We start from the raw sequence: 13,768 nt of genomic DNA, 5'->3' as shown, positions 1-13,768 counted from the left end.
TTGGGGCCCTTATTTTCTTTCTGTTGGTTTGCCTGGTCCAAATTAAATGTGGGGATTTAGTTTCATCTTATATTTTATTTTGTTATAGCTCTTGTTATCTCTTAGACATGTGTTATTTTTCTAATGAGAGACAGACAGGGAATTGATCCAGATAAAATGAAAAGTGGGGATGAATTTCAAGTTCAGGATAACAGCAATAGGATAAATTTTGCTTTGACTTGTAGCTGCAATCAAGTATAGGAAAAAATGTCACTATAAAAGTGTACCACCCCTTCCAATTCTATTGCAGTTAATCATATGCCCAACCACAAATTTGTTGTATTAATAATGCAATGTCTTTATAAAAGTAATAAGTAGGATAGATTTAAACAAAAAAAAGTGTGAAGCAAAGCAAATTCTGGCTAAGCAGACTTACTTGTCAACCTAGATATTAAGAAGATTACTTCCCTGAACTATCTCTAGATAATGGCCATGCAAGTAAGGTTATTGAAACCCAAAAGCCAATCTCTCAAGTCATGCACTGAGAAGCTGAAATGAGACCTGACTACACTGGGGATATAGTCTAATGCCTGCCCTAAACTCTTGAGCCCACAGATAGTGATACATAGAATATCCCAATGGGATAAGTATTAAGAAGTATGTGTTGCTATTTTTCTGTAAATACATGCCTGTGGCAAAGCAAACTGCATCAGATAAGTATGCCCAAGCTATAAAATCTATAAGCAGAAATATACTAGTTCTGTGCATGTGAAAGCCTGGTTATAAATGACCATGTCAGCACTCAGTATGGTAAGGAAATAGACTTCTCAAAGTGTATTCCTGTAGCTGAAGCTAGAACTACCTTGATGTCTCTGACTCAGTATGAAGAAGGTCATAAAAGATTGAAATGGTGAAGGGGGATAGTCACAGCCAAGTACCGTACAATGGAGCAGCAAGTGGCTCGGTTTCATGCACAGAGAGGCAATAACTGAAGCTGAGTTAAGTAATGTCAGTTAAAAATGTCAAGCACAGACATTTCATGTAATTCTCTAGACTAGAGTTGTTTGTATAAACAGACAAAAACCAACTATGAAGTAGTGTCCATTAAAAAAGACCCACCCACTCCTCCACTTATAACATCAGAACCACAATAAGTTCTATTTTCAAGAAGACTTAGGGTTATCTAACTGCACAAAAGTAGAAATGATAGATTCCTTTGTAGTTAAATTTTATTTTTAAGAGCAGCATTTGGTATAGTGAAAAAAACTAAAATCACATCATTACAGGAGTCACTTATACAAATCAGTTCAGAACATGGTTCCAGAAGTGGTCATGACTTACTAAAGCAAGCATACCACAAATTTCCCATCCTACCCTGCTGTTCATTGACCCAAATGTCTTTTATACAGCACAGGCTGGCCATTTTGAATAGGATAAGGTTCTTCTGTGTCTGTTGCCTTAATATCTTTGTTCCTTGATACACAGAGGCAGCTCACAGTGCAGGGTACATGGCATAAGAAGCAATTCCACAGTAGTTCTGACCTCTGGGAAGCTTCATGTAGCCCTTTTCTCCCCATCGTTCACCATAGCTGAAAGAAATCAGGTTTTTCATTTAGAAAAAAAGAAACAGTAGAATGGGTTGTTACAACAAATCTGCATCTGAGCACTGAACTACAGGCCAACTGAACAGAAAACATCAGAAAGGGCAGATGGTCAACTACCAGAGTAACAATAATTATCTCATAGAAGACAATAAAAGTCACAGCATGGAAGATTGAGATGTCTTTCCACCAACAGGTTGTTCAGAAATAACAATTGAAAAACAGAACATCAATGCCACAAATATGATATTGGGCCCCACAGAAACCAAAAATAAAATCTGAACTCAGTGGCCATATATGTTAATTGATGCAGTAAAAGAGAGAGTTCAGCAAGGTTACATATATGTAAGTTCTGGAGTTTAATCCCAAGTTCTACTTAAAGTTAAGATAAGGCTGAAGATACAGCTTCAGACTAGGGTCACCTTAGACTTCTTCAACAGAAAAAAGAAATTTCTGCCCAGCACCCATGTAAGTAAGCTCACAGTCCTCTATAATTGGATCACTGGGGGGAATTTATGTTTTCTGGAATAAAGAAGCATCTATCTCCACACACAAAAAAAAATCATTCATACAAGCACACAATTTGCAAATAAATGAAAATAGTATTTTTGTAAAGATAAGAAGTTTTCAGTCGAACTGTAATTGCAGAAACCAGGACAAAACTGGAATAAACTCAGTAAGCATAACCCCAAAATAAAAAACTCTAGGATCAGAGAAACTTGAGCCTCAGTACATAAGATGGAAAGCACCGAGGAAGACAACGAATATCAATATCACACCCCACACTCACACACACACACACACACACATACTCACAAACACACTCACACACACACTCACACACACACTCACATACACACACACACACATTTGAACAACAAGAAACGTGTTCCTTTTTCAGTTTAATGCAACAATGCTTTCTGTGACTAGTATCTGAAATCTAACTACTAACAAAAAGCTCATTTAGATCTTAAAACCAAATAAGTTTTGGAACTTATACCTGTTCTTTAGCAGCCAGTACTTTCTGTTCTCTGACTCACGGCCTTCATAGCCATATCCAACCAATAATAAACCATGGCTGAGAACATCAGTTCTGCACTTTGGCTCATGATACATACCTGAAAAATAAAGTTGAGGGAATGAAAGGTTCCAGGAAGCTGATAGTGACCACAGGCAGTAACAGTAAGTGAGACATTTTCTGACTTGATTGGAATGACAAAGAATCATTCCTTAAACCCATATCAGAAGACTCTTTGACATCTTATAGTTTTACTAATAGAAAGTCATTTCAGGAAATCATAACAGAACACAAATTACTTAATTCAAGGTACTCTTTAGAATTCAGTTCTAGAAAGGCAAACTTAAGATATATCAAGTGGAGAAAGGTGGAGTTTACAAAGCTAAATAATAGTGATAAATAATGAAGTGCTCATGTGCATCGAAATATCACGTCTCCTAGAAACAATATAGTTGATTAGTGCATGGATAAGCACAAAAGCTTACATACATTAGATAACACACAATAATTGGACATCAACATGGTACATCCCAAAGAGGTACTAGCAGTCTTCATTACTATTAAGAAGAAAACATGTTTACCTCCTCGATATGTTTTAAAAGATGGATGTGAACCATCAATTGCAACAGCGATGGGCCCATGAGCTACTAGAGCTTGCATTAGGGCTTCTTCATTCCTTGGGACAACAAAAAAGCGGGTGACCTTAACAACAGACCGTTCAGGACGGTACCTGCAGTGCCGCAGCTATAAAAGATAAAGTTACAAGACTTGGTGACTTCAATCTACCCTCTGGAAAGCATGATCCAAAAACAATAGCACTCTATACTTTGCAATGAAACACCTTGTGTCTGTGCTTCTGTATTCATGATCCCAGGCAGTGAAATGTTACAAAGGTCTTTGGAGCTGAAAATCAGCTCTCATGTCTTCAACAATATCTCTTATCCATAAGAAAATTTCATGGTGCAGAACTGTATTATATGTGGAATGGTTTGCCCATTCTCCATGTGTATAGAAACTGGCACCTTGGATTCAAACAACTGTGCAGTGCTGGGTACTGTAATGGCAGCACTGATGGTGCACAGAGAGATTCTACAGTCAATGTGAGCAAAATTTTAATAGTTTATTTTTCTAACATTTTCCTCTTGCCCACATGAACTGGAATGACAATCCAGGAAGCTCACTTACCTTTGCTTCATATGGATAGGTTGCCTCGGCCTCCAGACCTCCATTGTTCTTCACATATTGAAAGGCAGCATAAGGTTTGCCTCCAGTACAGCCATTATTGCCATAGGTTACTGTGCAGTCAATTAAATTCTGTACACTCAGTGAGATCAGTCTGCCTGTTTTCTTGAACAGATGACTTTCTATGGAAGCCGCCACAGAAAAAGCCCAACATGCACCACATGCTCCCTGAGCAGGGAAAAACAGAATGCCATATACAAAAAATAAAAAATTCTAACTGGAACAATAACTCAACCAGTTCTATACTTTGTCAGAAAAGTGAACTCTAAGCATTTAATGGATACCTAGGTAAGAGAGGTCAGTCTCCTTAGGGAGGTGTCTCCTGCTCCAGTGGGTAGCCCAACAAGCATACACATATACACATAAAGCTATGATCTATGGAACCACTAGGTGGAGATTCAAAAAAAGTAAGGCAAGGAAATGAAGCTGTACATGTATGGGCATGTAATTGCTAAGGAATGTATTGGGGTTTCCTCATTATTTGGGTCAACCAAGAAGCACTTGTTACTAGCAACAGAATGCTAAGGACAGTACCTGTGGCTTTCGGGTTATAGAAAAGTGTTAAGTGAACAGCATGTCATACCACAGTCAAATGAGACATGTCAATAGCATGTTGTATTCTTAGTAGTTGGGTAATACAAACATGTGATGCTATCATACCTGGACTCTCACAGGAGTCACATAGCCTTCCTCTCTCCAATCCAGCACACTGGGGATTTTGATGTTGCGTTTCTGGATGCGTTTGCCATTTCTTAGAGTAAGAGATGAACTATCTGCCATCACTGTTTTCATTTCTTCACCGGTCTTCACAGAAAAGAACATCAAGACTCCATGTAAACAGCAAAAAAAAAAAAAAAAAAAAAAAAAAAAAAAAAAAAAGCAGAAGTGTAAAACAATTCAAGTCACACTCACCATGTCACCAAATTCATTCATTTCTACAGTGAAGTTGTTCATCCACAGGCCATCCTCCACCATGTGCCATTTGATCATTTTGACATTTTCTTCCCACACTGCTCTCCTCTGTTTTTCTTCCTCCTGAAAATGAATGTAATGGTCAGCATTTACTTCTGATTACGCCTCTGCCCTAGCTGACCAGGTGAACTCATTACTACAAATGTCTAGAGATCATATAGAGCAATCCCAGTGTAACACTCTAAGCCACTCTCAACACCCTGATGAACAGACATGGTGGCCATCTTGTATTCAGCCCATATTACATTACTACCTCAGGTAGTATCTTCTATGACTGCTATTATACCCTTGAAAACCCAACATCAGAGAGAATTCTCTATCATGACCCTCTTTTCATGTCCATGTGACCTACTGGACTATATGTTTTTGCATTGTTCCTCTTCCATTTCTCCCACTCAACATCCAAACTGTCATCAAGCGTAGGAGCAGCCAAGGCTACTCTCAAGCATAGAATGGCCAGAAAGACAGCAGGAGTCATATTCCAAGTACCTAGAGAATAAAGAAAAACAAATCAGAGACTACACCAACAATCTTTATAAATTATTCTATCCATGCTGGATTTAAATTCTAACTACTCTGCTAGATATTTACTCAAATAATTTGGAAATGGCTAAATATTAATTTGGACTAAAATTTTTCTGGATGGCATTTAGTTTTATCATAAAATTATACAGGGTGTAGGTTAAATTCTAGCCATGAAAACTGGCATGCACTGGAAATGTAGCATGTGATTGTACGTCAGAAGTTTCTTCTGGGCTAGGGGCTTAGATTGTGTCACATCCGTTTCTAATACAGAGCTAGAGATGAGTTTGTTTGAGACATTCTCTTTCCAAAGAAAATATCCTAGATTTCCCTCCTTAGAAATATACAGATGAAAGCTACAAGTACTTTATTCTACCTTGAGACACTGGCATACTTTCAGTACCTCAGTGAGAGAAAAAAAATCTCACATTGGAAGGATATTGAAAGCCAATGCTACCAGTGATGATGAGGCAATACATAAAGACATTTTAGGATTTCATGATCAGGACAAGCCAGGTTTCATAAGCCAGGCCTCCAATAGTTATTGCCTAGAGAAATCACACTGACCATTTCCTTTGCATATAAAAACCATGAAAATAAGCTTCTATCTGATGGTGATGTTTAAAAATTATATATCTATGCTCAGGGTGAAATGAACATATCCTACTGTGCCTTCTCTCTGAACATTACCAGACGTGCAAAGGACCGGAAATGATAAAAACCTGGATCCAAGAGTGACTTGGTTTCCCCTCTGACATCTATACCCTCCCCAACTTCCACCCAATATGGCTGCTGAAGTTTAAAAAATATTTACGGGGGCCTGCCTTACTTTTCAAGGACTCTCCCAAGGTTTTCTTCCAGCAGAAGCAGAAGCAGGGCCGCACCTGTGGAGATTCCTGCCGTCTTGGTACACTCCACCAGCTCCTCAGAGGTTGCTGGGCTGTCAGGATCTGGCCTAGCAACACCTCATTCAGAATTTAAGTACCAAGTCAGTCCTCCTCATCAACCTTTTCCTTCTTCTGATTGGCCAAAAGGATCACTGGATCCGGCCTCCAGGCTTCTACTGAGATCATCTTACCTGTCCTGGAGGGGTGGATGTGGGTTGCCTTTAGTGGACAGTTAGACCTTCACGGAGCGTGTAACAGAAACAACCTTTAGGCTATAGAGCACATGATAGCCAGTCATTTTTGTCACAGCGTACCTCAAAAAGAGAGTTCGGAAGTTTCCTAGACACTGTGAGGACCTCTTCCTAGCACTTCGTTTAGAGTAAAATATGTGTTGCCAGCACGAAGTAGGCTGAGATAGTATATTCTACACTTGTATTTCATGTTTAATATATAGCTTTATCGGGATCCTATGAGAACACAGAACAAGGCATGCATTCTTTCCAGTGTCACGGAAGAACACAACTAATACTCATAAAAAAGGCTAAACTTGCAGGGTAACTGTATAGAAAGTGTTGTTCGAGGCCAAAGCCAAGTGGAGAAATGAAGGCCCTAGTACATGTGCTCTCATGAAACTATGATGTTTCTCTACTTGGCATTAAGTGGAGTACTGATTACTAAGCACCATCAGACCTGTCTAGTTTCTCATTCAGTAACACATATTGTCTAAATTTTCCCATATTAACATTTTAGGTATAAAATTTAATGACTTTTGGGACACCACCATTGGTATGTAAACATCACCAAGTATATAGTAGGAAAGATTTTCATCTACCTTCAGAAAACTACAGACATAATAATCCTGTAAACCATGTTTTTAACCCCAACACTGGTCACTTTATTTTCTCTGTTTAGGGATTTGCTTGCTACCATAGGTGGAATGGTTTTGTTTTTGTTTTTACCATAGCCATGTTGGAAGTAATTTCCACAGTACCAGTATTAAAAGGGTGTATATAAGGAAATAAGGTAGTCCCCAGAATGTACATTCAAATTATCATTCTCTTCTCAAGTTACATTATTTTTATTACATGGATACACCACATTCTGTTTCTGTATTCAATGTGGAGTTTTGTTGCTTCCTTTAATCAATAAAGTCATGTATGATACCTTTCTACTCTACACCCTATACCCAACTTGTACAAAATCTGAACATAACCAATAAAATTTAAAATATAACATAAACTATGAAAAATATTTTAAGTCATAAAGAGTAATACAGTATTACGATCTTAAGTCTTTGAAATGCCTAATCATTCGTTTTCTACTTAATAATACCTGGTGTGCCCCATTCAGAATTCTGAAACTCTGATAACAATGTTATGCACTTCCTTCTAATATTCTATTTCTGTAAAGAATCATGATATGTCATCACTACAAGTCATTATTGTTATCTGATCACCCATCAAATCTAATCAACTTTCTCTTCCTCCATGGTGACCACTCATCATTACCTGTCTGTAGAAAACAGCTTCAACATGTATCCAGCCAGAGAGCCCTTCCACTCTGATACCGTTTTGCTGCAATACTTTTGCAATTTTAGATCCCAAGCCTCCTCCTTGACTTTAAACTCTGTTATGTGAACATGTGTTGAGTTGGGCAGCTGTCCTCATTTTGATAGCCTTATATACAATAGTCCTTAATAAAATATTCCTAGTTATAATCTAGTGAGTGTCACAGGATAAGTTCTTAGGCAACAGTTTACCTTTTTATCCATTATTGTACCAGATGACCAGGCACATTCATCAAATCATGACTGCCTTCTTATATAGCCTTAAGGAATCTCTGAGATGCCCTCAAATATCAACTGTGATCAAGGAATCAGATTGTAGCTCACCTTCCCTTTAGAAGCTGCTCTGTCTTGACTTGACTTGATGTTATTGCTCTATACTAGAAAGGTAGTTAGTACCACCCTTCGTCTGCATGCTTCACCACTGTGAACATTTTCATGTATAAGTTTTATCATATAAGGTAACTCATCACCTATGTACTGGTTCTTTCTTTTTTGTTCTGAGACAGTAGTTGTTATGCATCTTCATTTCAGAGATTGTGTCCCACATGTCCAGTTTCCCTTACTTTACGTTCATTCCTCTGCATTATTTCCTTCATGCAAACTCATTTCCTCTGTGACCTATAATTGAACTTTTGAATATTGAAAGATATTACAGACGGATAAACTGCACATAACACTCACTGAACATTTCTAATTACAGTGGATGAACACAACTGTGCATCTGAGTATGCTGGCCTGCTTGGAGTGACGAATCTCCGGAATGTACATTGAGATTAATAGGATCTGGAGAATACAAAGATTCTAAGTTAATGAAATGCTTTAGGAGTGTTTTGGACCAGTTTAATCTTTTTTTTTAATTGGATACTTTATATATTTACAATTCAAATGATATCCCCTTTACCTCTTCTTCATGCCCCCTCACACTTCCCCTGCTTCTATGCAGATGCTTTCACTCCCACCACCCACTCCCACCTCAGTGCCCTGGCATTAACCTACACTGGGAAAACTAGCCTTCACAGCACAAAGGGCTTCTCCTCCTATTGATAACAGACAATGCCATTCTCTAATACCTATGTGGCTGGAGCCATGGCTCCCTCCATGTGGATTCATTGATTGGTGTTTTAGTTCAGAGAAATTCTGGGGGTAGGAGTTGGTGGGTTGATATTGTTCTTCCTATGAGGTTGCAAACTTCTTCAGCTCCCTCAGTCCTTTCTATAGCTCCTCCATTGGAGTCCCCATGCTTAGTCTGATAGTTAGCTGCAGGCATCCTCATTTGTATTAGTAAGGCTCTGGCAGAGCCTCTCAGGAGACATCTATATCAAGCTCCTGCCACCAAGTACTTCTTGGCTTAAGCTATAGTCACTGGGTTTGGTGGCTGCATATGAGATGGATGCCAAGGTGAGTGATTCTTTCTTAAGTCCCTGCACCAATGTTTATCCCCATATTTCCTCTCGTGAGTATTTTGTTCCCCTTCTTAAAAGGACAGAAGCATCCATACTTTGGTCTTCCTTCTTGGGCTTCATGTGGTCTGTGAATTTTTTTCGTGGGTATTCTCAGCTTTTAGGCTAGTATCCACTTGCCAATGAGTGCATACCTAGTGTGTTCTTTTGTGACTGGGTTACCACACTTGAGATGGTATGTTGTAGTTCTAGCCATTTCCCTAAAATTTTATGAAATCATTGTATTTAATAGCTGAATAGTACTTCATCGTGTAAACGTACAACATCTTCTGTATCCATTCCTTGGTTGAAGAACATCTGGGTTCTTCCCATCTTCTGGTTATTATAAATAAGACTCCTATGAAGATAGTGAAGCATGTGTCCTTGTTATAAATTAAATCATCTCTTGGGTATATACTGATGAGTGGTATAGCTAGGTCCTTAGGTAGTACTATATCAAAATTTCTAAGAAATCATGAGGCTGATTTCCAGAGTGGTTTTGCCAGATTGCAATCCCAACAACAATGGTGTGTTTCTCTTTCTCTACATCCTCCACAACATCTGCTGTCACCTGTCATTTGATCTTAGCCATTCTGACTGGTGAGAAGTGAAATTTCAGGGTTGTTTTGATTTGCATTTCCCTGATGACTAGGGATATTTATTGATCATTTATATGCTTCTCAGCTATTTTGGTATTCTTCAGTAGAGAATTCATTGTTTAGGTCTATACTTCATTTTTAATAGGACTTTTAATAGAATTTCTTTGGAGTATAACTTTTTTAATTGTTTGTGTATATTGGATATTAGCCCTCTATTCGATGTAGGAGTAGGAAAACTCTTTTCCCGGTTTGTTGGTTGCAGTTTTTGCCTAATGACAGTGACCTTTCCCTTACAGAGGCTTTGCAATTTTATCAGATCCCACTTATTAATTCTTGATGTTAGAGCATAAGCCATTAGTGTTCTGCTCAGGACATTTTCCTCTGTACCTATGTGTTCTAAGCTCTTCTCCACTTTCTCTTCTGTTAGTTTCAGTGTATCTGGTTTTCAGTGGAGGTCTTTTATCCATTTTGAGTTGAGCTTTGCACAAGTCCTTTATTTCTTTCTTTATTTCTTCCTTGACAAAATTGTCATTGACTAAAGCATTGTTCAGCTTCCATGTGTATATGGGTTGTTTTCTGCTGTTTTTGTTGTTATATAAGACCAGCCTTCGTCCATATTGATCTCATAAGATGCATGGGAGTATTGCAATCTTCTTGTATCTGCTGAGGCCTGTTTTATGACTGAGTATATGGTCAATGTTTTAGAAGGTATCATAAGGTGCTAAGAAAAAAATATATTCCTTTGTGTTAGGATGAAATGTTCCAAAAATATGCTGCTGTTAATATTTTTTTTTTTGTTCATTTGGGGTGTTATGACTATAATGTGACAAGAAAAGTTGTTTTTCTGGTCCAATCTACTTGTAGTTCTGTAGGCTTGCATGTTCATAGGCATCTCTTTATGTTAATGAAGTTATCTTCTACAGTTTTTTTGACATTATTTTTAAAAACAAAGATAAATGTACAGATTTTTAAGCATTTTTGCATAAAAGCATACAAACACATTTTTATAAGGTTTTGATAAAGTATTTGTGGGTACCTATACATACATATATGTATATATGTAACAATACTATAAAAAAAGAGGTTATTAATTTGAGGAGATAGGAGAGAAACTGTAAGGGGCTGTAGGAAAAAAGGGGGATGTGATACAGTTCTAATTTAATTAAAATATATACTTTTTTTCTTTTTTCTTGATCTTCACACAGTCTGTGGGCTGTTCCTGGGATGTTCAGGGCTTTCTGGAGTTACTATTTCATTATCAGTGACTGCATGTTATGTCTGTTCTATTGTGACTGGGTTATCTCACTCAAAATGATATTCTGTAGATGCATCCATTTTCTTGAGAATTTCATTAGGCTATTGTTTCTGAGAGCTGAGTAGTACTCCATTGTGTAAATGTACCACAATTTTTGTATCCATTCATCTACTGAAGAATATCTGGGTTCGTTCCAGCTTCTGACTATTATAAATAGAGCTGCAATGAATATTGTGAAGGGTATCTTTTCCTTAATTTCTTTATACACATGTTTGTCCTTTGAATATAGGAAGGCTACTGATTTGTGTGAGTTAATTTTCTATGCAGCCACTTTGCTGAACTTGTTTATCAGCTGTAGGAGTACTCTGGTTGAATTTGTGGGGTTACTTAAGTACACTACCATGTCATCTGCAAATAGTGATGTTTTTACTTCTTCCTTTCCAATTTGTATCCCTTTGACTTTCTTCTGCTGTCTAATTGCTCCGGACAGAACTTCCAGTACTATGTTGAATAGGTAGGGGGGGAGTGGGCAGCCTTGTTGAGTCCCTGATTTTAGTGGGATTGCTTCAAGTTTTCCACCGTTAAGTTTGATGTTGGCTGTTGGTTTGCTGTATATTGCTTTTATTATGTTTAGGTATGGGCCTTGGATTCCTGTTCTTTCCAAGACTTTTAACATGAGGTGGTGTTGAATTTTGTCAAATTTTTCTCAGCATCTAGTGAGATGACCATGTGCTTCTTTTCTTTGAGTTTGTTTATATGGTGGATTACATTGATAGACTTCTGTATGTTAAACCATGCCTGCATGCCAGGGATGAAGCCTACTTGAACATGGTGAAAGATCGTTTTGATGTGTTCTTGAATTTGGTTTGCAAGGATTTTGTTGAGTAGTTTTGCATCAATGGTCATAAGTGAGATTGGTCTGAGGTTCTCTTTCCTTGTAAGGTCTCTATGTGGTTTAGGAATGAGGGTTATTGTACCTTCAAAAAAAATGAGTTAGGTAGTTTTCCATATGATTCTATTTTGTGGAATAGTTTGGAGAGTATTGGTATTATGTCATCAATAAATGTCTCATAGAATTCTGCACTAAACCCATCTGAACCTGGGCTTTTTTTGTTTGTGAGGCTTTTGATGACTGCCTCTATTTCATTAGGTGTTATGAGATTATTTAGATGGTTTACCTGGTCCTAATCTAACTTTAGTACCTTGTATCTGTCTAGGAATTCATCCATTTCCTCCAGATTTTCCAGCTTTGTTGAGTATAGGCTTCTGTAGTATGATCTGATGATTTCTTGAATTTCCTCAGTTTCAGTTGTTATTTCTTCACTTTCTTTTCTGATTTTGTTAATTTGCATACTCTCTCTTTGCCCTCTAGTTAGTCTGGCTAAGGGTTTATCAATCTTGTTGATTTTTCTCAAAGAACCAGCTCTTGGTTTTTTTATTCTTTCAATGGTTCTTTTTGTTTCTATTTGGCTGATTTCTGCCCTAAGTTTGATTATTTCTTGCCATCGACTCCTTTTGCGTGTCTGCTTTTTTTTTTTCTAGAGCTTTCAACTGTGCTCACAAGTTGATTATGTATGCTCTCTCCAGTTTCTTTTTGGAAGCACTCAAAACTATGAGTTTTCCTCTCAGTACTGCTTTCATTGCATTCCATGGGTTTGAGTATGTTGTTGTTTTTTGTTTGTTTGTTTTCATTGAATTCTAGAAAATCCTTGATTTCTTTCTTGACCTTGCTATCATTTAACAGAGCATTGTTTAGTTTCCATGTTTATGTGGGCATTTTGTTGTCATTTTTGTTGTAAAAGACCATCCTTAGACCATGGTGGTCTGAGAGGATGCATGGGAGTATTTCAATCTTCTTATATCTATTGAGGCTCATTTTGGGACTAATTATGTGGTCAATTTTTGAGAAGGTGCCATGAGATGCTGAGAAGAAGGTGTATTCTTTTATTTTAGGATGATATGTTCTGTAGATATCTATTAATTCCAGTTGGCTTAAAACCTCTGCTAGTTTTACAGTATCCTTGTTCAATTTTTGTTTCCCTAATCTGTCCATTGGTGAGAATGGGGTATTGAGGTCTCCCACTATTATTGTGTGGGGCACAATGTACCTTTTGAGCTTTAGTAGGGTTTCTTATATGAATATCAGGGCTTTTGTATTTGGAGCATATAGGTTAAGGATTGAGAGTTCCTCCTGACAAATTTCCCCTGTATTGAGTAATAAGTGTCCTTCCTTATCTTTTTTGATAACTTTTGGTTGAAAATATATTTTATTCAATATTAAAATGACGACTCCAGCTTGCTTCTTGGGGCCATTTGCTTAGATAGTTTTTCCCACCCTTTTACTCTGAGATCATGTCTGTCTTTGTCTCTGAGATGAGTTTCTTGTATGCAACCAATTGCTGGGTTGTGTTTATGTATCCAGTCTGATAGCCTATGTCTTTTTATTGGGGAACTGAATCCATTTATTTTAACAGATATCAAGGAATAGTGGTTGCTGTTTCCTGAATTTTTTCTTTTGGAGGTTGAATTGTGCCTGTGTGTCTTTCTTCTTTTCTTTTGGTTTTCTTGCTTAGAAATTTTCTTGTTTTTCTTGGGATGTAGATCCCCTCGTTGTAATCGGTTTTCCACCTATAATTTGTTGTAGTGTTGGGTTTGTTGTCAGATGTTGTGTAAATTTAGTTTTGTCT

General features: G+C 37.5%; 1 protein-coding gene across 1 annotated transcript in view; it reads right to left on the bottom strand.

Moving 5' to 3' along the window:
* Window positions 1–1,471: 1,471 nt before the first annotated feature.
* The window catches only part of LOC308438992 (cathepsin 7-like), a gene marked incomplete at both ends in the record, with an annotated part of 94,563 nt that continues 82,266 nt past the window's right edge, over window positions 1,472–13,768 (bottom strand). Inside the window, 6 exons of the mRNA XM_080940562.1 lie at window positions 1,472–1,568; window positions 2,581–2,698; window positions 3,180–3,342; window positions 3,784–4,008; window positions 4,501–4,644; window positions 4,753–4,875. Of these exons, the coding sequence (XP_080796688.1) occupies window positions 1,472–1,568; window positions 2,581–2,698; window positions 3,180–3,342; window positions 3,784–4,008; window positions 4,501–4,644; window positions 4,753–4,875 (870 nt within the window). The remainder of the gene's footprint in view (window positions 1,569–2,580; window positions 2,699–3,179; window positions 3,343–3,783; window positions 4,009–4,500; window positions 4,645–4,752; window positions 4,876–13,768) is intronic.

The sequence above is a fragment of the Micromys minutus genome, assembly GCF_963924665.1.
Source record: "Micromys minutus genome assembly, chromosome: 1".
In the NCBI taxonomy this organism is placed as follows: domain Eukaryota; kingdom Metazoa; phylum Chordata; class Mammalia; order Rodentia; family Muridae; genus Micromys; species Micromys minutus.
The sequence above is the reverse complement of the archived record's forward strand: the minus strand, read 5'-3'. Positions and strand labels throughout refer to the sequence as shown.